The sequence below is a fragment of the Silene latifolia genome, chromosome 2 (assembly GCF_048544455.1).
Source record: "Silene latifolia isolate original U9 population chromosome 2, ASM4854445v1, whole genome shotgun sequence".
Classification (NCBI taxonomy): Eukaryota; Viridiplantae; Streptophyta; class Magnoliopsida; order Caryophyllales; family Caryophyllaceae; genus Silene; species Silene latifolia.
Window position 1 is genome coordinate 144,643,701 of NC_133527.1, and position 23,551 is coordinate 144,667,251.

Genomic DNA, 23,551 nt, shown 5'->3' on the forward strand with positions numbered 1-23,551 from the left:
AAGGAAAATAATAAAATAAGAGTAAAAGAGTTGTGTGAGATTTGGTGATAGGAGAGAGAAATGAATAAAATAAGAGTAAAAGTTTCTAAAAATAGAAAGGGGAACATTACTTGAATAATCCGTTTTGGGAAAGAGGGAACATTATAGTGACTGGGAGGGAGTAATATTTAGAGATGTGATGATCGAATGATAAGCCATAAAAATAAGAATATACGAGTACTCCGTATAGGTTATTGGGGCTTTCAACAAAATTTACCCGTAAGGGGTTGTCAAAGGGCGACGGAAAGACGGTAAAAATAGTGCAGCAACAAAGCAGGTGGCCGTCAATTACTAACGACGTTCTCGCCGGCGCCGAGAAGAATGTTGGGTGAGTTCCTTCAAACTGTCTAGTTAAATAATCTCGGAATTCTTATTTAGCCAATTTACCATATATTGTTACCTAGTATTGAATGCGTAGAATGTGTTGGGACATTTTATTTGGTTTCTGAGTTCTGACTGTATTTAAGATATTCCAAATCTTATTTTCCAGTTGTATACTGGACTTGATAATGACTATGATACCATTTTGTTTACCATACTCAAGTAGTCGTGCTGTTCTTGACATAATTTTCATAATGGGTCATTCGGAAATCACATTAGAGTGGTTTTGGCCAGGTACATACAATATTACAATACCTTATTAAACTAAAGATGATGGTCAATTTACTAGATGTTCTTTCTGCGCACAATATAAATGTAGGTCACATTGCTAATAAGTAGCTAATCAGCCTATCTAAATAGAGTATTTGTAAGAAGAGTGTCCTTCTGTAAGACAAATATCTGCCTTCTCTTTCAGAGCTGTGACTCTATTCCTCATTTCCTCTCCGTCTTCTTCAACCATCAGTTTCCTTATTGCCTTTGTCATATCTTCTCTTTTAACGCCCTTCTCCAACTGCAAACCAATCTTCCATTCCTCACTCACATACCTTGCATTCATCGGCTGGTCGCCAAAAAACGGTAGGCAAAGCATTGGAACCCCTTCAGAAATGCTTTCCATGGTTGAGTTCCATCCACTGTGGGACAGAACCTCTGCTTGTGGCGCCCAACTCACAATGTGTCCTCTTTTGCTCACAATGTCCTCGTATCCCTCGGGCAATGCATAACTATTATCCGACCCTTGAATCAAACCAGTCCGAACCACCCATAGGAAAGGCTGCTCACTGTCGGCCAGTCCCCAGGCTACCTCCAAAAAGTCAGCCTCGCTTATGGCTGCGACACTCCCAAAGCTAACGTAGAGTACCGACTTTGGTGCTTTGGTGTCTAACCAGGCAATGGATGTTTTGTCTTCTGTCCATATGCTCACTTGGGAAGCTGGTAAATATTTGTGAATTGGACCGATAGGAAATATAGGGAATGGAACGTTTTGTTGAAGTCTAGCTATTGAGACATCTTCAAGTTCCTCAAAGGTGTTGCAGATCACTCCTTGGGAAGTGGTGATCTCATTTAACAAATTAGTTAGTAGATGATGCAGTGTCTCTGGAGGAAGGTCTTTGACTTTCAGAGGTGGAAATTCCAGTACTGGGTTGTCTAACTTGGTTTCTGAAATTTTGTAAAGGAAGAGACAGGTAAATGTGCAATCAACAACAAGAACAACACTAACCCAGTAACTCAAAGACTCCCGCTGATGTATAGATATACTCGGTACTTGACTAAATATGTCTCAAGGGCGTTCTCTTACGGCAGGGTAAGGCTGTAAATGCAACTTTAGCCCTTGTGTCAATAACACACAAAAACTAATTCAGTCATTCATTTAGTTTTGTTCTTTTATAATCCAGAACTAAAATTTAGGAATCCTTGGCTTCATTTAAAATGATAAATTATATTTCATGATTTCCTCACTCCCCTACCCTTGCCTAAGTATAGAAAATTCAGAGGACTACTTGACTAATAATAAGATGATAAAATATTCAGTTGCCTGTGTAGTATAAGGGAGGGAATTTGAATCTGTAACCTCATTGATTGTAAAACAGACTACTTGACTGACAATAAGACGAGATTTTAATGTTCGGAAGTACCATTAAGAGGGAAATAGCCTTTTTCAAGCAGGGATGAAAATGAGTTGTAAACAGCATAGGTCGACAAGCTACCAGTCCTGAGCGCAATCCTAGGCAGATTAAAACTATCTGCAACAACGCCTGCAAACGTAAACATAGGATCAGCGATGAGGCAGGTAACAGGGTCCTGATCTGTGGCATCAGTAGCATCATTCAGAATCAGAGAGATGCAATCCCTGAAGGGTTCTTTGCATGCAGAGTTCATATCTGCAATGACTTTGAAAGAATCGGGAGGCGGGCACTTGGAATACCCCTCGCACAAACCGTCATCCAAAGAATGGAAGGTCAAGTTTGGGAAATTGGCTGGGTTTATAGGATTATAAGTGGATTGGATAACAGTAATGGAGAAGCCTTTGTAGCAGAGGAGATTTGCGAGATGTAACATTGGTGTTACAATGGTGCAGGGAACATTAGTAGTCTGCAATTCATCTTGTTTTGCTGCTTGAGTATTTCCATTGGAACAAATAGCCCAAGGGATACAAGTATTGACACAAAGCTCTCTGTTGATCTATTCTCGGTGGGGGTTTCGACGTTTGGTAAGCATTCTAATTACTAAATAGTGGACATATAGTCAGAACTCAGAAGTTACAATGCCAGCAATAACCTCTAAGTAGAAAAATCCAATGGCTTTATTTGATGGGCTCTCTTGTCATTTACTATTTGTCTCATTCTAATTGCAGTGATTCTGATTTAAAGTTTACCTGAAATAAGAATAAAAAAGAGGAAGTTTATAATTGATATGTAATTAAGGGATCTGGAAAGCAAGTGTAAAATGCCAATATTAGAAACAGCACTTGCCAGATTTACTACTATGTGAGAGTGCAAGTCCTACTCATGCCAACTTTTACCCCGTTTAGTATGAATGTAGTCTGTTTTTAAGCTAGTAATTAAACTAGCAACATGATTAAATATTTCATCATGGTATCCGATGTAGCAAAAGAATTGTTCCCTTTTGTTTTGATTATGATGAAATAAAGCAAAGTGACTCACTAAAAGTGTTCCATAATAATTATATGTCACATTATGCATCATTTTTATTAAGAGTTAGTCTTGTGAGAAGGTTTTCACTAAGATAGTTGTAAAATGGGTCCAAACACAACTTTATTAGTGGATAAAAGTGGTTATTTAAAGATCCCGTTTTATGATAAATTTGTGTAAAACCGCCTTACACAATTTAACTCTAACACTCGCTCAGTGGCTGTCTCTGGCAGAAAATGGGGCAATCTGCCTTCAAATCAGGTTATCTTACACTCTAGAGTTCGAGATTTGAAGACGCTAAAATGTGGGGGCATTGTAGACAACCTTAAAGAGCACAGACCTCTTTGAATTGGAACTTCTGGTAAGTACTTTCCTAAAATCTACTGTACTCAAAATTTTGGCTTATTAGATGAATGAATTAAGCTCATATCCACTTTGTCTTCTAATCCCATACTTTACATGATTCCAGAATGACGAGTAGTAGTTATGGAGTACCATTTACATATTGCTGTCCAGTTTATTTGTGCCTTAAAACTGATTATAGTAAGCGCAGTCTATGCGACGGTAAATCAGTAATCTTTGTAACGCTGTGTCTATCTATAAGTGTGAATTGGCATAAAGTAGTACATTGGATGAAGGCCTTACGACGTCACATAAACCCATCATCCGTCATTCTTGTCGTCTCACAGAGTCTCACCGAGTGACTTTGTCTTCCCCATGACCATCTCCTTCTTCCCCAAATGTCTCACTATCCAACATTACCATATATTTGTTATGGAGTATTGAATTCATTTTATGTGTTGTGATCTTTTATTTGAGGCTCAGATTTTTTGACAGTATAGAATTATATCCTAGTTTCCAGTTTTATTCTCGATGATGAAGAAAGCTTTTTCAATAACAACAAAAATAATCGTTATCTAATGTATAAATAGATAATTCTGTATGAAATGATTGGGATACAATTTTGTTGACCATACTGTATTCTAATTCTTTCCTAACCTAATTTGAGGGACCTCGTGCGACAATTGGGTCATGTTGTTGTTGTTGTGCTCCATAGTTATTAAACTGAAGACGATGGTCAATTTACTTGATGTTCTTTCATACAATATAAATGTAAATCACAATGCTAATAGATAGCTGATTAGTTCATCTAAATATTTGTAAGAAGAGTGGCCTTCCGTAAGACAAAGATCCGCCTTCTCTTTCAGAGCTGTGACTCTATTCCTCATTTCCTCTCCGTCCTCTTCAACCATCAGTTTTCTTATTGCCTTTGTGATATCTTCTCTTTTCATACCCTTCTCCAACTGCAAACCAATCTTCCATTCCTCACTCACATATCTTGCATTCATCGACTGGTCACCAAAAAACGGTAGGCAAAGCATTGGAACCCCTTCAGAGATGCTTTCCATTGTTGAGTTCCATCCACTGTGAGTCCAAAACCCGCCAACAGCAGGGTGGGACAAAACCTCTGCTTGAGGCGCCCATCTCACAATATATCCTCTTTTACTCACAATGTCCTTGTAACCCTCCGGCAATGTATAACTATTATCCGACCCTTGAATCAAACCAGTCCGAACTACCCATAGGAAAGGCTGCTCACTGTCGGCCAGTCCCCAGGCTACCTCCAGAAAGTCAGCCTCGCTTATGGCTGCGACACTCCCAAAGCTAACGTAGAGTACCGACTTTGGTGCTTTGGTGTTTAACCAGGCAATGGACGTTTTGTCTTCTGTCCATATGCTCACTTGGGAAGCTGGTTGATATTTGTGAATTGGACCTATTGGAAATATAGGAAAGGGAAGGGTTTGTTGAAGTCTAGCAATTGAGGCATCTTCAAGTTCCTCAAAGCTGTTGCAGATTATTCCTTGGGAAGTATTGGTCTCATTTAGCACATTTGTTAGTAGATGATGATGTGTCTCTGGAGGAAGGTCTTTGATTTTCAGAGGTGGAAATTCCAGTACTGGGTCATCTAACTTGGTTTCTGAAATTTTGTGGAGGAAGAGACTGGTAAATGTTCAATCAACAACAAGAACAACAACGAGACGAGAACACTAACCCAGTGACTCTAAGACTCCTGGTGATGATGGGATGGGGGGTGTTTCCAGTGTAATGAAATACTCCGTACTTGACTAAATACAACAGTATCCCAACGTCTAAAGGGCATTCTCTTACTGCAGGGTAAGGCTGTAAATGCCACTTTAACCCTTGTGTCAATAACACACAAAAAACTGTCTAGCACCTATAGTTGCATCAAATGACTCCAACTTTACAAGGAATTAGCTAATTCAGTGATTCATTTAGCTTCGTTCCTTTATAATCAAGAACTAATATATAGGAATCCTTGGCTTCATTTAAAATGATAAGTTATATTTCATGATTTCATCTCGGAGGACTACTACCAAAGAGAAATTGACTTTTTGTTGGTGTAGAGGTGTAAGGCCTGTGTAGTACTCCCTCTGTTCCAATCATTTGTTTACCTTTGATTAAAATATCCCTCACAATGAATATTAAAGGTAAACAAATGGCTGAGACAGAAAGAGTATGAGGGAATTCAAATCTGTAACCTCATTGATTGGAAAACAGACTACTTGACCGATAATAGAGGAGATTTGAAGGATAGGAAGTACCATCAAGAGGGAAATAGCCTTTTTCATGCAGGGATGAAAGTGAGAGGTAAACAACATAGCTCGACATGCCACCAGTCCTGAGTGCAATCCTAGGCAGATTAAAACTATCTGCAACAACGCCTGCAAACGTAAACATAGGATCAGCGATCAGGCAGGTAACAGGGTCCTGATCTGTGGCAGCAGCAGCATCTTTCAGGATCAGAGAGATGCAATCTCTGAAGGGTTCTTTGCATGCAGAGTTCATATCTGCAATGGCTTTGAAAGAATCGGGAGGCGGGCACTTGGAATACGCCTCGCACAAACCATCATCCAAAGAATGGAAGGTCAAGCTTGGGAAGTTGGTTGGGTTAATAGGATTGTAAGTGGATTGGATGACAGTAATGGAGAAGCCTTTGTAGTAGAGGAGATTTGCGAGATGCATCATTGGTGTTACATGGCCTTGAAATGGTGCAGGAAACATGAGTAGTCTGCAATTCATCTTGTTTTGCTGTTTGACTATCTCCATTGGAAGTGAAGTATACGCAAATTCTATCTTGACCTATTCTTGGTGGGGTTTGGGCGTTTCGTAAGCATTTGAATTACTAAAATAGTTTGACATACAGTTGGAAGCAACAATGCCAGCAATAATCTCAGGATCCGGTCCTACCCGTACTCTTAAGTAGAGAAATACAATGGCTTTATATGATGGACACCATTGTCATTTACTGTTAGCGTGGTGTTGTTGAGATGTGGTTCATGTGACTAGTTTGGCTGTCTTATTATAATTGCAGGGATTCTGATTTAAAAATTACCTGAAAAGACAACTGTTGAAGAATACAAAAGAGAGAATTTATAATTAATTAATATGCATATACAGCCAAATCATGTAATCAAGGGTTCTGGAAACCAAGTGTAATATCTGACAACATGTTCCCAAAATAGAAAGGTAAACAAATGACCGGGACGGAGGGAGTATGACTTTAGTCTGTTTTTAAGATAGTAATTAAACTAGGAACATTATTAAATATTTCCTCATGGTATCCGATGGAGCAAAAGAATTATTACTCTTTGTTTCCGATTATGATAGAATAAAACAAAATAATTGTAAGACGCTTTTACAGTAATATAGTGATATATAATAATTATAGGTCACATTATGCATCATTTATTATTAAGAGTTAGTCTTCTGTAAGACGGTTTTACACTAATATAGTTGTAAAATGGATCCAAAAGTGGTTACTATAAGATCTCATTTTTATGATAAATTTGTGTAAAACCGCAAACACAATTAATTCTAACACTCGCTCAGTGGCTCTCTCTGGCAGAAAATGGAGCAATCTGCCTTTGAAACAGGTTATCTTACACTCTGGTGTTCGATATTTGAAGACGCTAAAATGTGGGGGCATTGTAGACAACCTTAAAGAGCACAGACCTCTTTGAATTGGAACTTCTGGTAAGTACTTTCCTGAAATCTACTGTACTCTCAAAAGTTTAGTTTATTTATTTTTTGGTGTAAAAGGGAGCCCACAAGAGCGATTTTGATGCTGGCGGGATTTGAACTTAGGTCATGAGCACTACCTCTCATGGCTTTGCCAACTAAGCTAGTGGACATATGCTCAAAATTTTACGGAGTAGTTTATTAGATGAATGAATTACGCTCATATCCACTTTGTCTTAATCTCATGCTTTACATGATTCCAGTAGTCGAAATGACGAAGTACCTGCATATCCATGTAGTAAAGTGTAGTAATTATGGAGTACCATTTACATATTGCTGTCCAGTCTATTTGTGCCTTAAACTGATTAAAGTAAGCGCATTCTATTCGAGGGTAATCTTTGAAACGCAGTGTCTATCTGTAAGTGTGAATTGGCATAAGGTAGAAGATTGGACGAAGGCCTAATGACGTCGCATGAACGCATTACCCGTCATTCTTGTCATCTCCCAGAGTCGCTCCTGAGTGACTTTGTCTTCCCCATGACCATCTCCGTCTTCCCCAAATGTCTCACACTCACTATCCAACATTACCATATATTGATATGGAGTATTGGATGCATTTAATGTGTTGGGATATTTTATTTGAGGCTCAGATATTTTGACAGTATATTGAATTATATCCTAGTTTCCAGTTTTACTCTCGACGATGAAGAAAGCTATTTCAATAGCAGCAAAAATAATCAATATCCAATGTACAGATAGATAATTCTGTATGAAATGATTGGGATACAACTTTGTTGACCATACTTATTGTATTCAATTTCATTCCTAACCTAAAAATAACCTTAAAGGGTTTTTCACCACGTACATACAATACCCTAGCTCGCTATTTGTACATACAATGGGGTCATGTTGCTGTGGTCCGTAGTTATTAAACTGAAGACGATGGTCAATTGACTTGATGTTGTTTCATCTTATATCTTATATCTTATATCTTATAGGGGGTTTGGCTATTTTGGTGCGGCCTATACCCTTTGACTCTACCAATATTTACGGTTAATGCCATCTTAATGTGTATTTTTCATATTTTATCAACTCTATGCATTCCACGCCTTCAACTTCTATCTTCTCCATCATTTTTTTCTTTTATTTTGATGTCTTCCACCGACTGAAATTTTCTCTTCATCTTTAACTTCATTCTTATCCATGTATCCAGAAATTTCTCCTTTATCATTCTTATCATTTTCATCCTCCATTCTCCACATCTTAATTTTTTTTGTTATCTTTATGTAAAAATTAAATTGATTTTAATTGATTAGAGATTGCTGATAATAGGGAATTTGACTTTGTTACTTCTTTCAAATTTCTGTAGAAGTACAAACAATTAAACTCGAAATTTTTCATTACAATTCCATTGCTGCTACGTTGTCCGCATTTGTTGGGGAAGAGCTATCCTGTTTTATGGTTTTTTGTCGGTCGAGATCGCATTTATGAGGTAATTCATCTGTGATTTTCTTATTTACGTTCCAAGCTGCAAATCGAAAATAATATAGTTGAAGTTTAGTATATGTTGCCCTGAATATAGTATTTTTGCTTATAGGCTTACCAAGTGTTCGCTGAAATGTCCCATAGAAAATCACAGCCATTAATTAGTTAATTGTCAGAGGAAACTGTGAAAAAGAAATAGCGGGAATTCGGACTCTGAACAACATGCTGAAACAGAGAATGTAGCCAAGTAGGATTGTAAGACCATGGCAATTCCAAAAGGTAAAGCTAAATTTACTGATACAAGGATGGTTAGTCTTTGGTTTAGTCATCCTTGCTTTTGCTTCTTTGTTATTAGTTTTATAAGTGGATCCAACATGGCCAAAGTGAATAAACACCCTTCATCACCATCTCTTAATTCTTTGGGTTGATTCTTAATTCCACTAACAATAAAACAAAACACGTTCTAGGTAGTAGTTATCGTCCATTTTGCGAGGAATATAGCACATTTTGTTTAACGAAGTGTTACACCTGTCTAGGTGGTAGTTAGTTCATATTTGATTATTGGTGATCGGTAGCTTGAATGCTTCCTTGGACTTGATTTACAGATTCAGTTTTTCATTTTATTTAGTCGACACGGAAAAGTGAACTTGAAGAAGTGGTACTCTCCTTATGCTTAAAAGGAGAGGAGTAAGGTATTTTTTCCATAATTTAGCTAGAGTGTAGCTCCGTATTTCATTCAATCGATTTTCATTGTTACAAGTTGTTTATGAAGGTTCTGCGAACTTAGTGATTTGCTTGTCTTATATAAAAAGAGAATAGGGGTTTGGGATATTTTGAGTGTGCTTCTGTCCCTTGACCACAACCATATTTACAGTCAAGCGACCATATTTTATTTTTCTAAATAATTTTGGCGGTTGTTTCGTTACTCTCTTTCCACATCGTCAAATCTAAGCGGTGCTCTCATAGCTTTAACCAAATTCTTAATCTTCCAGATTAACACACGCATAAGGTATTCGTTTCGGAAAATCGACTTTGAGCAAAATTCTTAGTTACTGCTTCGTTTTACTGCTGTTAATTGCTTGATTTAATTCTCCTTGAAAAAAATGTTTTTTTTTTCCTTTTTCTATAACTTGGGTTTTATTTTTAATTTTGTTGGCGATACTTCAAATTCAATATGCTTAGTTTTCGACGTTTACACATATGAAACTATCAGCTCTTTCTATAGTTATGATACTTAGATCGGTTACTAATTGTACTTCTCTGTTCATTTCATTATGAGGACTTTGCGGCCGTTTTTTCGATTTGCTAGAGGTGGGACATTTATAGTTATGATAGGCCTTCAATTGTTATGGGATAATTGCCAAAGGGAAGTGACAGTGTTCTCACTAACTATGTAGTGTCTAATTTTTTTCGTTGTGCAATTCCTCCATGTCAGGTGTCTTACTAATATTGGGGTCATTATCCTTTACCCAGTGGTTCTACTAAATGCTTATTCATTGTTGTCGACAATTGTGCAGGTATGATTACTCTAGATATGGGGCATCTACTTGTAAGGTAGGTTGAAGTTAACAAACATGGCAAAAGTCAGTACCTGGTGCAATGTACCCAGTAGTTCCAGTGACTACAGAAGACTGTGTGGAGGGACTTGACTGGTCCAAAAGCTTGGCAATGCCGAAGTCAGAAGTATGAGGCTCCATATCAGAGTCTAATAGTATGTTCTCCGGTTTGATATCACGGTGAACTATAGCAGGACGACAATCAAAGTGGAGGTACGCCAATCCATCAGCTGTCCCAAGTGCTATCTTATACCGTACATCCCAAGGCAACACCAAATTAGAACGTGTTCCATGAAGAATATCATAAAGGCTTCCATTTTCCATGTATTCATACAATATTAAACCGTAATCCTTCCCAAACCAAAAATCGCACAGCTTAACCAAATTCTGGTGCCTAACCTTCCCCAAGGTCTCAATTTCTCTAACCATACTCCCATTTCCAGTTCTTTGATCACCAAGTGAAAGCTTTTTGACAGCGTATGTTTCGTCTGGGCATAAACTGGCCTTGTAGACAATTCCATGTGCCCCTCTCCCAATCATGTAATCTTCACAGAGATTCTCAGTGGCTTGCAGTATTTTGTTCAAAAAGAATGAAGCACCCCGCTGGACTGAAATTTCAGCGTCGTCTTTTCGCCTTCTTTTGTGTCTCAGAAAGATGTAACAAACACACAGAATAATAAATACAACAGAAAGTGTTGCTCCAAGAGCTATAATGGCCACATGGATACCATCAAGGCGCCTATTATGATTTCCCCATTGACCATCACATGGTCGGATATATGTGCTTGCTTTTGCGCAAAGCTCGGAGTTCCCCAAGAAGGAAGACGGCGACGAGCCCAATAGACCCAACAATGTCGGAGGTATTGGACCGGAGAAGTGATTATAGGAAACATTTATCTCAATTAAAGAGTGAAGATTACCAAGAGAGGACAAGGATCCCGACAAATTATTTTGAGATACATCAAGGCGTTGTAGATTGACCAAACTAACCAAAGAAGACGGCAATTCACCTGTTAGACCATTGCTACTGAAATTTAAGGCATATCTTAAAGTTGTCAATGTACCAATTGAAGAAGGGATAACTCCTCCAAATGAATTCCCACCAAGTTGAAGTTCGGTCAGCATCTGTGATTCTGATAGAAAGATGGGAATTCCTCCACTAAGTTTGTTCTCTCTTAAGTTCAAGACGGATAAGGTCGTCCAAGCACTTAGACTTTCTGGGAGTGACCCATTTATCAAATTAAAAGATGCATCAAACTGTAGCAACTTGTTACAGTTCCCGAGTTGATATGGTAATGGTCCTGTCAGACGATTGTGAGATAGATTCACAGCTTGAAGATTAGTCATATTCCCGAACTGTGGTGGTAACACGCCTTTAAGCTTATTCCTCGAGAAATTGATTGAAGAGAGTTCCCGACATTTCCCAAGGCTTTGTGGCAACATCCCTTCAATGTTATTTCCGCTAACATCCATAAATGATAGATTGTGATTCTCAGCAAACTCCGGAATTACTCCCGTGAGTTTGTTTTGTTCAAGCCTTAACCTTGTCAAACTAGAGCAACTCCCAATACCAGGTGGAATGCTACCCGTAAGCATGTTTTCACTCAGATTGAGCACTTCCAGTTGTTTTCCGAAACAAAGGTGGGGCGGAATTTCACCAGTGAACCTATTGTTGGTAAATTCAACCTGCAGCAAGCTACTATTTATCCCTAAACCTCGAGGAATGATTCCAGAAAAGTTGTTCTCGTATAAGGAAATGTTCTTGAGGTTTTTCAACTGGGTTATCTCCCAAGGCAACTCTCCTGTTAGATTGTTACCATATACGAGTATAATTACATACTCTAAGGTCTGAATTTTCCAAAAACTAACCGGAACTTCCCCTGACAAACGATTATTAAACAGCTCAACATGGCTTAACTTTCTCAAGTTCTGCTTTTTGATAGAGTTTGATATGTCTTCCCTTAAAACCCTTTAAATTGGAATCTTATACCCACCTTCGTATTTTCGTATCTTTTGATGTCAGTGACGATTTTTTTTTTTTATTTTTTTTTTATTTTTTTTTATTAGGGTATCTGGGAGTGACATACCCGAAGTCTAGAAGCATAGCCTCGGCCCTCAGGCAAATTAACATCCACAAGATTGATTTTGGAGAAGATTGAATCCACCCAAGTTTTAGCCATTAAATTCTACCTTATTTGCGGGTGTGACACTTCTCTTTAGTCACGTAGAATTGATAAACTTGATGACTATCGAGTGCTCCCTCCTATTATATATATATTCTCCCCCCTTAGTTTTTGCAAAAAAAATTAGAAATTGAATTTTAACCACACAATACACACTACCTCACATGCCATTGAATTTTAACCACACAAATCAACCTAAAAGAAAAATAGAGAAGAAAACTCGAATAACCAAAAAAGGAAATAGGGAAAAATATATAGAATTGGAAGGAGTATAATATAAGGTGGTTTTAATTGCACCGCGCCATGACAAATCTTTGTAGGTTTCCCATTTAGATGATGCATTACATAGTTTTCAAAACAGTAGGGGAGACTATCAATTTTGACCGACGATGTTAATGAGTGAAATATTTTACAAGGGACATTTGTGTAAGTAAAAGCATATGTAAATGTAATCTAAAATGTGCAACGGATGTATTTTGTATATTACTAATATTGTTTGAATAAAGTAAGCGTTTATTTTACATGACGTCTTTGAATCGGTTTATAGTTTCGCAAAAAAAATCAAAAGTTGGATACCGCGTGCGAAGCCGCGGCTTTCCAGCTAGTACAATATAAATGTAATTCACATTGCTAATATATAGCTGATTAGTTCATCTAAATATTTGTAAGAAGAGTGACCTTCCTTGAGACAGAGATCTGCCTTCTCTTTCAGAGCTGTGACTCTGTTCCTCATTTCCTTTCCGTCTTCTTCAACCATCAGTTTTCTTATTGCCTTTGTTATATCTTCTCTTTTAACGCCCTTCTCCAACTGCAAACCAATCTTCCATTCCTCACTCACATACCTTGCATTCATCGACTGGTCACCAAAAAGCGGTAGGCAAAGCATTGGAATCCCTTCAGAAATGCTTTCCATGGTCGAGTTCCATCCACTGTGAGTCCAAAACCCGCCAACAGCAGGGTGGGACAAAACCTCTGCTTGAGGTGCCCAACTCACAATATGTCCTCTTTTGCTCACTATGTCTTTGTAACCCTCGGGCAATGTATAACTATTATCCGACCCTTGAATCAAACCAGCCCGAACCACCCATAGGAAAGGCTGCTCATTGTCGGCCAGTCCCCAGGCTACCTCCAGAAATTCAGCCTCGCTTATGGCTGCCACACTCCCAAAGCTTACGTAGAGTACCGACTTTGGTGCTTTGGTATTTAACCAGGCAATGGATGTTTTGTCTTCTGTCCATATGCTCACTTGGGAAGCTGGGAAGTATTTGTGTATTGGACCTATGGGAAAGATGGGAAAAGGATGGGCTTGTTGAACTCTAGCTATTGAGTCATTTTCGAGTTCCTGAAAGGTGTTGCAGATCATTCCTTGGGAAGTTCTGGTCTCATTTAACACAATAGATAGTGTATGATGCAGTGTCTCTGCAGGAAGGTCTTTGACTTTCAGAGGTGGAAATTCCAGTACTGGGTCATTTAACTTTGTTTCTGTAATTTGCAGAGGAAGAGACAGTTAAACGCTTGATCAACAGCAACAACTAACCTAGTGCAACAAAAACTGGAACTGATAACGTGATAAGGGAGCTCGAGTATACAGGTATATACTATATCATATACAATAAAAAAACATTACGCATGTGCCGTAATGGCTCATGTCGTAGATGGGGTAAGGAGGTTGGATGTATGTAGTTATATCCTTTTATTAACGACACACAAAGGCTGTTTTCCCATTACTCATAATCAAAATTGCCTACTTCAGAATAAACTAAAGAATAACAAATTTTGCAAGTAATTTTGCTTTATTCTATCATAACCTAGAACTAAACGATAAGAAATATTTGGCTGTTATTTCATCTTAGTTGCCTGCCCATGTTAAGCAACGAATATCTGTGACTAGTACTTGGGGAAATTGACTTTTTGTTGGCATGAAGGCTTAAGGCCAGTGCAATGCAGTAGAGGGGATACTAACATCTGACCTTATGGGTAGAAAAATCGACTGTGTGGCTGATAATAAGAGAAGATTTAAAGATTAGAAAGTACCGTCAAGAGGGAAACAGCCCTTTTCACGCAAGGCAGACAATGAGTCGTAAACAACATAGGTTGACATGGCACCTGTCCTCAGGGCGATCCGAGGCAGATTAAAACTATCCGCAACACTGCCTGCAAACATAAACATAGGATCTGCGATCAGGCAGGTAACAGGGTCCTGGTCTGTGGCACCAGCAGCATCTTTCAGAATCTGAGAAATGCAATCCCTGAAGGGCTCTCTGCACGAAGAATTCATATCATCAAGGACTTTGAAAGAATCGGGAGGCGGGCACCTGGAATACGCCTCGAACAAACCGTCGTCCAACGAATGGAAGGTCAAGTTTGGGAAATTGGCTGGATTTAGAGGATTGTAAGTGGTTTGTATGACAGTAATGGAGAAGCCTTTGTAGTAGAGGAGATTTGAGAGATGCATCATTGGTGTTACATGGCCTTGAAATGGTGCCGGGAACATGAGTAGTCTACAATTCATCTTGTTTTGCTGTTTAACTATCTCCATTGGAACTTTGGTCAGTCATTGAAGCTGTAAAACTTGGATTTTATGAGTCTGGACTCTTGACAATTTCATACAGAAGGGCAACATTGTCATTTACTGTTTTGTGTGGTGTTGGATTAATGACATGTGATTCTTGTGACTAAGGGATCAGGAAACATTGTCATTTACTCAGTAAAAGTTTCCAAAAAAAAACAAGAGTTGAAGAATAAAAAAGACGAACTTAATATGTATATACACTATACAGCCAAAACCATGTGACTAAAGGGATCACGAAACCAACTAACCAAGTGTATGATATCAATATCTATAACGTGCCCTTCAGAATGAATATAATATTTGACAATCTTTGTGTTGGTTAACTCCTGGCATCTATTTAAAATGACAGTATCGTGTAAGACCATCTTGCAGTGTGAGACGGTATATATAAAGACACACATTCATTGATAAAATGGTCTTCTAATATTTGTGTTGGTTATGAAATATATGAATGAAGTCTGTTTTTAAGGCAGTAATTAAACCAGGAGCATTTGTTACAGCCTAACAGCCAATATGATGTCGGAAGCTGAAATATCTTCTATAAACCAACAATTCAAATTACTGTGTTCCATTGTGATGCGCAAGGCTGATAAAACAAGGGGATTTGAACTTGTCACCTACTACCTTGAATCATCTTAACCAATAGGTTTTAATTTTCTTCTATATTTGTATACTCTCTCAGTGGTTTTCTGCTGCAGAAAATAGGCATTTTCATAACCTGGGAGTTTGAGACTTGAAGAAGCTAAACAGCGAGGACATGGAGCAGACGACCTTAAAGTGCACAGGCCTCATTTAATTGGAGGGGAAGTGTTTTCCTGAAATCTACTGTACTTTCTATTTTAGTTTTTAGATGAATCGGCGCTTTGTGTTTTTGCTCATATCCACTTTATCTCATACTCCTGCACTTACATGATTCCAACTGTCGAAGACAGTGTAACCGAGCATCAATATGTTGTTTAAGAGAAGTAATTGTTGGAATATGGAGTACCATTAACACACTGCAGTCTATCTGTGCCTTCAAATAATTAAAGTAAGTGCATTTTGTTCAAGGGTAATCTTTGATACCTAATGTTATACGAGCATAAATTTTGAGATAGAAGAACAATGTAATGATGTATACATACGAAACGAGGGTGATGTGGACTGAATAGAAGGGAAGATAACTATCAACTGACAGAGTAGACAGTTTATCTTCTCTTTCTTCCTTTCTAGTTCTTATTCATGAATCATTAGCAGAGTGATACAAAAGTAGCAAAGTACAGGAGCTATATATGGCTCAAAATGACAAGAGGTAGCTAATGAGGCTTTCTAAAGATTTGTATGAAGAGCCTCCTTTCGTTAGACAGAGACTTGCTTTTTCCTTAAGAGTTGTAACTCTGCTTCTCATTTCTTCACCTTCTTTTTCCGCCATTAATTTTCTTATCACCCTCTCAATTTCATCTCGTTTCATACCCTTCCCCATTCGTATCCCGATCTTCCAACCATCAGTTACATGCCTTGCATTCATATCCTGGTCAGCAAAGCACGGTAGACAAAGCATCGGCACACCTTCACAAATGCTCTCTAAAGTCGAGTTCCATCCACAGTGAGTCCAAAACCCTCCTACAGCTGGATGAGACAAAACATCCAACTGAGGGGCCCATTTGACAATGTGCCCTCTTCCTTGTACTATATCCAAGTAACCCTCTGGCAATAAATCAGTGGCTTTTGAACCTTCACTCAACCCAGGCCGAACCACCCATAAGAAAGGTAGCCTGCTGTTAGCCAGTCCCCAGGCAATCTCTTGAAACTCATCTTCGCTTATTGCAGCAAGGCTACCGAAACTCACATAGAGTACAGACTTGGGTGCTTGTGTATTTAGCCATGAAATGGATGTTTGATCTTGTGTCCATATGCTTGGTGCAGAGGCGGGAGAGTATTTGTGTAATGGACCTATTGGAAAGATGGGTATTGAAAGGGCCTTGCGAGCTTTAGCAATGGAGTATAGTTCAAGTTCCTCGAACGTGTTGCAGATAAGTCCTTGTGAATTCTTGGTCTCTTTCACTATTGTCTCTATTAGCTCATGCTGCACTTCTGGAGGCAGGTCTCCGACTTTGAATGGAGGAAACTCCAGCATTGGTTCGTCTGATCTAGACTCTGAAACAAGGAATTGAACAAGTCAAATGTCATATTTACTGCATCGTTCTGTATTTCTCAAGTGAAATCAAATTTACACCAGTGTTATTGTTAAATGCATTATGTCCTATGAATTCATTTGTTTACCTTTGGTTTTTGTACAAAGACCAAGAAGAGGGGAGGGACCAGGTAATATTATTGAGTGACAAGTGGACAATTGGTTATGTGAATGATCTAATTTGATTGATGGTCCACATAACCAATTTGTTTACTATTACAACAATAAACAAAGGGTATCTATTTTGTAGTTATCACTTATGAGCAAGAAATTGACCAAATAAGTTGGGCAAGTGAGAAGGGTACCTTGTAGGGGAAAATAGCCTTTGTGTTTGAACACCTGCAAATATTCATACACAACAACCGTAGACACACTACCTGTCCTAAGCACCATCCTTGGCAACTTATAACTATCAGCAACAGAAGCAGTAAAATCCCACATCGGATCAGCAATCAAACAACTAATACAACTTGTTTTCAGAATCTCACCCAAGCATTCTGTAAAGGGTTCCAAACAATTTGTGTTGAGAACTGATAGTATGTCAGTGTAATCATTAGGAGCAGGGACAGTGTTTTCGGGTATTCCGTCATCGAGGAAATGGAAAGTGAAGTGTGGGTAGGTGGTGGGATTGACAGAATTGTATCGAGCTTGGATGATGGTGATGGAGAAGCCATTGGAGTGTAATAGAGTTGCTAGATGCATCATTGGTGTCATGTGTCCTTGATATGCTGCTGGAAACAATACTAGTCTTCTTTCATTCTGCTTCTTTACCTCCATTCGAGTCTCTTGCTTAATGATTAATTATGAAGGTGATTTTGAGTTATTGGTGTGAATGATTCTAGTGTTTGTTTAATTTGGTTTTAACTTTCAACAACGATTACTGTTAGTTAATGGTACTATTTATCAACCACCACTAGTTTGGAACGTTTTTTTTTTTTTTTTCACCTTTGGAACGTTGGTTCTTTGGGTATTATAAGGATGGATCTACGATAGGTTTTGTCTTGTTTGGGTTCGTTGCGTAGTCAAATGGAAGTGGAACTAAACAAATGGTGATCTTGTTCTCTATAATTTCCTCATCATTTGTTTACCGCCAAATATCAAGAAAAAAAGGAGATGACTAATTATTGGATGATAAGCGGGCAAAATTGAGTATAAGGATTAAATTGCTCATTAAAGATAATTCTAAAATAAAAAGATAAATAATTAACTGACACACCCATGACCCCAATAGTAAAAAAAAAATGATTGGGAGACGGAGGAAGTAGAATTAGAGGTAAAATTTATGGCATATGGGTGATGACTCATGAGTAGACCTCTTAAATTTGATTCGGACCAGTCATTTTGTATACACAAAAACTCCGGAAAGACGATCTCTTAATAGCGTTTCTCTTACTCTCTTTTATGTGGATGGTTATGGATACCAACCTGCTAACCGTCGTCGACAAATTATAAAATATCATCGACAATTTGTAATGACTTTTCTAATGTACCTCTCACTCTAAACCCCCATATATTAACATCTTTTTTTTCAACTACGACATTTCCGTCATCATCGCTTCAATTCCGCCTACAGCTGTTCATGGGTCATCCCGTCCATTAGGCCCGCCCGTCCAGCCCGCTTATTACGTGGACTTGGACAAGTATTTTTTTACCCGGAAAATTAAGAGGGCGGGCCAAGCCCAGCCCGCCAAGTTAAATGGGCGGGTATGGACAACAAGAAAATCCCGTGGGCCGGCCCATTAGGCTCGTTTACTATTTAAATCCTTTACTTTTACTCTTAAAAAAATCCTTTTCAAAAAAAATTGTATCAATTCTATATGGATGTGGAACACTAAAATATTACGTAAACTATAAAGGTTAAAATATAACGAAAATATTTATATATTGGGTACCCTTATATATTTTAATTAATAAAACATCTACATTGAAGTTTCGTGTTACGGCCCATTAGCCCATGGGCCGCCCGACTTTTGAAAAAAGGGCGGGCAAGGGCAAGGATAATTGGCCCATAATTAAGGGCCGGCCCGCCCACTAAGGTCTTAAAGGACAACTTTTTCTTTCACAACCCGGCCTAAGCCCCGCATTTGAACGGCTCTAATTCCGCCACCAAATTCAAGGAATGACAACGCAAGTAATCTAAACTAGTTTAATTTTTTTAAAAATTTGTAATTAGTTACTCCATCCGTCCCGGTCAATAGTTATCTATTTCCATTTTGGGGTGTATCATTGAATTGTTATCTATTTCCATTTTTGGCAACCTTTTGTGGATCACATTTCATTGCAAGTGGGACTATGTGATTTGTGTGGTCCAAAATCATTCATACCTCTCTCCTTAATTTTTGCGCCAAAAGCAATAGATAACAATTGATTGGGATGGAGGGAGTAGTAGATTTAGGTGGTTTAGAATATAATCGTTATTGTTAGAACGGATTAGCGATTATCGATTACCGCGCCAAAAATTAATCTAAGTCGGAACATGATTTTTTTTTCAAAAAAAAAAAAAAAAAAAAAAAAATTCCCAGACGAAAAAAAAATTTCGTCCAAACAAAAAAATTCTTCGTCCAGACGGAAATTTTTTTCATCCAGCCCCAGGTCCAGACGAAAAAAAAACAATTTTTAAAAAAAAAAAATTCTCCTCGACGAATTTTTTTTCGTCTGAACGAAAATTACTTCGTCCAGGGCTTTTTTCGACATATTTTTTTTAAAAAATTATTAATTTCCGTCTTAGATTAGTTTTGGGCGTGGAGATCGATAATCGCTAATCCGTTCTACTTTAATCCTTTCGTCAAATCATAAACTAGAAACGTAAACATATCTCTTGAACATCGTTACTAACTTGATCGTTGTTACCGTCATTAGTCGATATGTTTAAAACCGTTTTAATCGAAAATTTCGTAAATTAAATTACAATAATTTTTCCGAAAAACCGTCTTTTTTTGTTTTAGAAAGATTTGAGAGTGAGAGACAAGGGGGGAGTTAATGGGGACAATGTTGGAAAGATGTGTTAATAGTCGACGATAATTAGTAAAAGTATCGACTATATTTAACATGACCCTTATGGATGGATATATGGGTAGATCTAGTAAATGGGTTGTTTAGTCAGGTCATGGATTTGGAAGTGATCATTTTGGCTTTATGGACCCACTTTGGATGTGCGGATCATTTTGGGGTTTTGATAACTTCGTATTGGGTCTCTACAAGGGCTGTAAATGAGTGCAGCCCACTCAAAAAGCCATTAAAATCGGCTCAATCAAAGCTCAGTCAAACTGATTAAATAAAAGAAAATGACATAGAAAACGTTATTTTAACGTTTAAGCAAATTAAATAAATGGAAAAAAATACTAGTTTACGAAAAAATGATACTCAAACAAAGCTGAAGCTCGGGGTCGGGCTCTTAAAATATCATATGAGCCGATCCCGAGCCTTGGTTTCAAGAGTTCCGGTTCGGGCTTGGGCTTGATTTTTACAATATGAACCGAACTCTATCATAGGTGAGGTTGAGCTCGGCTGGGTTACCCCCCCCTGGGTCCACTTTCAAGACCTGTTAGCTGTTACACAGCTGACGACCCGAGTCAGTGTCAGTGTGTCAGGAAAAGCAAGAGTTGGCCTTTCATTGAGAATGATGAAATGTGAGCAACTAAACTCTCCAATGAACTGTAGGAGGGTCCACCTGGTTCTTTGCTAAGACATGCCTTCTCTTTCAAAGATGTCATCTTTTGCCTCATTTCTTGACCTTCTTTGTCCACCATCAATCTTCTAATTACCTTCTCGACATCATCTCGTCTTAGCTGGTCTTCGAACCTAAACCCGACCTTCCATACATCAGTGACATACCTAGCATTAATCATTTGATCGCCGAAGCAAGGCAAACAAAGCATGGGAACACCTTCACAAATACTCTCTAATGTTGAGTTCCATCCAGTATGAGTCCAAAACCCTCCAACAGCAGGATGAGCCAATACTTCTTGTTGCGGTGCCCACTTAACTACCCGACCACGCTCAGCAACCATCTCCATAAACCCACTTGGCAGAGGATCATTTCCATCTGAACAACGCACCAATCCGGGTCGTACAACCCATAAGAATGGCTGCTTGCTATTGGCCAAGCCCAATGCAATCTCGGTAAACTCCTTCATTTCTATTGCAGCTATACTGCCAAAACTTACATACAATACGGAGTTGGGTGCTTGAACATTGAGCCAAGAAATGCAACTTTGATCTGGTGCAAACAGGCTGCTTGAGGAGGCTGGAACTTGTTTGTGAAATGGGCCAATTGCGAAAATTGGAATTGGTGGTATTGCTTTGCGAATCGCAGACAATGAAGTGAGTTCGAGTTGTTGGAATGTATTAAGAATGAGTCCACTTGAGGCCTTAGTTTTTTCAATCATGGCACATACTAGTTCATAAGTTTGTTCGGGGTCAGGTGTGCCGTGTATGGGGATATCTTTCATTTTTAGGGGTGGAAACTCTGGCACTTCTGCTTCCAACTCACTGCCTGAAAAGCAAATTAACAAGTATAGATCATCATTTGGGCAAAAAACACCATCATCTACTTTTTTTTCAGTTTTTACAGTAAGCCGCTAAGTTTCTTAATTTTTTGTCATTTTTAAGAAGATAGATGCCATAAGTTTATGAAAAATAGAGAAATAGGGAAGCCGCTAAGTTTCTTAGCGGCTTCAGTGGTTGTTTATTTTTAGAATAGGCTGTCATTTGTGTTTGAAGGCGACAGTTTTTGAAGAAAAAAAAGTGAATAGTGAAGCCGCTAGGTTTCTTAGCGGCTTCATTATTCACATTTTTTTTAAAAATAAAATAAAATAAATAAATAAAATAATTTTTTAGCGGCTTACTATAAAAACTAGAAAAAAATAAAAAGTGATGACGTGTACATTGTGGCAAAATAGTTTTAAACGAACCCCGACTCCCTAATTATTTTGGTAATGAACACCCATTTGCCAAAAAAATCGACTGCAGATATGTAGCTTTGAGCATTTAAATATACAAAGACGTACAACACTTAGAGCCCCAAATGTTTAAGAACATACATACCTTTGGCAGAGAGGTAACCCTTATATTTAAAAACAGGACAATAGAAGAAAGCATAAAAGCAAGCTGCGTTACTAGTCCGTAGCACAATCCTAGGAAGATTAAGGTTGTCTGCAACATCCTGCGTGAAGTACCACATAGCATCTGTAATCAAGCAAGCAACAGGTTCCTTATTAGCAGCATTCTCATCAGACACTATTCCTGCCAATAAGTCTCTAAAAGGCGCTACCAATAGCGCATTGAGCTTAATAATAAGACGGATAACATCTTCCTTGGAATAAGTCTCACATTGGGACAAGCTATTAGGAATGGGATGGAAAGTAAAATGAGGATTAATTTCGGAATTGGGAGCGTTATACTGTGTATGAATTATAGAAATGGAGAAGCCTTTGGAGTAAAGAATGTTAGCTAGCTGAAGCATGGGAGTTTGATGGCCTTGTAAGGGCAGTGGAAAAAGCACAAGTCTTTTCCTCATATTTTTCTTGTGTATTGGAGTTGTCTTTGGTTTGTGGTGAAAATAGTACGATAGATAGGTTTTTGATGTGGTCAGTATTATCTAGTACGGATCAATTTGATGATGAATGATGGATGATGCCAATTGCCAAACCAATAACCAATAGAGTGATGAGCCATTACTATGAGTCTATGATCAAGTGGGTACTGTGTACGTTATGAACTTGTTTTTCTTTTTAGAGGTGACTTGATCAACTTGAAAGTCTCTACCGTAACCTGGCGGTGAAATAGCAAGTTGAAAAGATTTTTAAGACAATAAAACTCTAATGTGGTAGAAAAGTAATGTTAAAGCTAAACGCAAAAGTGGTAATTTAGCCCCATTACTTTGTTATATCGTCAGGTTAAACTCCTTAAATTTAGAATGTTATTTTATACCAAAAAAAAAAAAATTTAGAATGTTATTAATTAGGCCTCATAAGCTATGCAAAGGGTGAAATTAAGCCTCTTACCAAAATCTCATGAGAAAATCATTTCCTCATACAAAAAAACAAAAATAGGTTTTTTTTTTTAAAAAAAAGTGGAATTTTTGTTTTTTTTAAATGTAAATAAAGATAAAATTTTAAAATTCCGAAAAAGTGAGAACTTTGTTTTATTTTACATTTCGAGAAAACCTTTATTTTTATTAAAATGTATCTATAATACCTAAAAATCTAAAAATTTAATTTTTTGTACTTTTCATCTTTTCAGGAATTTTTTTTAAAAAATTTATATTTTTTTTTTCATAAAAAATTGTTAACAAATTTAAGAAAAATACTCAGTTCTAAATAAAATATAAATATTTTGATTTTTATAAAATAATTTGAAATCTTCTCTAATAGATGCTAATTCATTTTAAATTTTTTTTTGTTGTTAATTTTTTTTTAAAATTTTGATTGTAGATTGTAAGAAAACTCCGCCTGTGAGTGTTTTCGGGC

General features: G+C 37.8%; 6 protein-coding genes and 1 long non-coding RNA gene across 9 annotated transcripts; 1 reads left to right on the forward strand and 6 right to left on the reverse strand.

Moving 5' to 3' along the window:
* The first annotated feature begins 28 nt into the window (after positions 1–28).
* Positions 29–15,957, forward strand: LOC141643068 (uncharacterized). 3 transcript variants are annotated; one of them, XR_012543625.1, is made up of 5 exons: positions 29–367; positions 3,305–3,432; positions 7,000–7,127; positions 13,832–13,927; positions 15,607–15,957. It is a non-coding gene; the product is annotated as an uncharacterized LOC141643068 (long non-coding RNA). The 3 variants fall into 3 exon arrangements; XR_012543627.1 differs by lacking the exon at positions 15,607–15,957 and adding an exon at positions 14,318–14,430; XR_012543626.1 differs by lacking the exon at positions 15,607–15,957 and adding an exon at positions 14,262–14,377.
* Positions 604–2,628, reverse strand: LOC141643067 (UDP-glycosyltransferase 76B1-like). The gene is made up of 2 exons (XM_074452089.1): positions 2,055–2,628; positions 604–1,578 (listed from the first exon to the last, which is right to left on the reverse strand). Exons 1-2 carry the CDS (start codon positions 2,476–2,478, stop codon positions 773–775), a joined length of 1,230 nt encoding a protein of 409 aa, XP_074308190.1. The 5' UTR covers positions 2,479–2,628; the 3' UTR covers positions 604–772.
* Positions 4,101–6,510, reverse strand: LOC141643065 (UDP-glycosyltransferase 76B1-like). Its single transcript, XM_074452087.1, has 2 exons — positions 5,696–6,510; positions 4,101–5,049 (listed from the first exon to the last, which is right to left on the reverse strand). Exons 1-2 carry the CDS (start codon positions 6,198–6,200, stop codon positions 4,190–4,192), a joined length of 1,365 nt encoding a protein of 454 aa, XP_074308188.1. The 5' UTR covers positions 6,201–6,510; the 3' UTR covers positions 4,101–4,189.
* On the reverse strand, positions 10,116–12,284 carry LOC141626768 (leucine-rich repeat receptor-like protein kinase PEPR1). Its single transcript, XM_074440422.1, has 2 exons — positions 12,241–12,284; positions 10,116–12,122 (listed from the first exon to the last, which is right to left on the reverse strand). Exons 1-2 carry the CDS (start codon positions 12,282–12,284, stop codon positions 10,163–10,165), a joined length of 2,004 nt encoding a protein of 667 aa, XP_074296523.1. The 3' UTR covers positions 10,116–10,162.
* Positions 12,798–15,042, reverse strand: LOC141643064 (UDP-glycosyltransferase 76B1-like). Its single transcript, XM_074452085.1, has 2 exons — positions 14,371–15,042; positions 12,798–13,818 (listed from the first exon to the last, which is right to left on the reverse strand). The coding sequence occupies exons 1-2, from the start codon at positions 14,873–14,875 to the stop codon at positions 12,959–12,961; spliced, it is 1,365 nt and encodes a 454-aa protein (XP_074308186.1). The 5' UTR covers positions 14,876–15,042; the 3' UTR covers positions 12,798–12,958.
* Positions 15,958–16,047: 90 nt separating the features above from the next.
* On the reverse strand, positions 16,048–18,081 carry LOC141643066 (UDP-glycosyltransferase 76B1-like). The gene is made up of 2 exons (XM_074452088.1): positions 17,387–18,081; positions 16,048–17,044 (listed from the first exon to the last, which is right to left on the reverse strand). Exons 1-2 carry the CDS (start codon positions 17,856–17,858, stop codon positions 16,185–16,187), a joined length of 1,332 nt encoding a protein of 443 aa, XP_074308189.1. The 5' UTR covers positions 17,859–18,081; the 3' UTR covers positions 16,048–16,184.
* Positions 18,082–20,348: 2,267 nt separating this feature from the next.
* On the reverse strand, positions 20,349–22,835 carry LOC141643070 (UDP-glycosyltransferase 76B1-like). Its single transcript, XM_074452090.1, has 2 exons — positions 22,128–22,835; positions 20,349–21,576 (listed from the first exon to the last, which is right to left on the reverse strand). Exons 1-2 carry the CDS (start codon positions 22,597–22,599, stop codon positions 20,660–20,662), a joined length of 1,389 nt encoding a protein of 462 aa, XP_074308191.1. The 5' UTR covers positions 22,600–22,835; the 3' UTR covers positions 20,349–20,659.
* Positions 22,836–23,551: the final 716 nt, after the last annotated feature.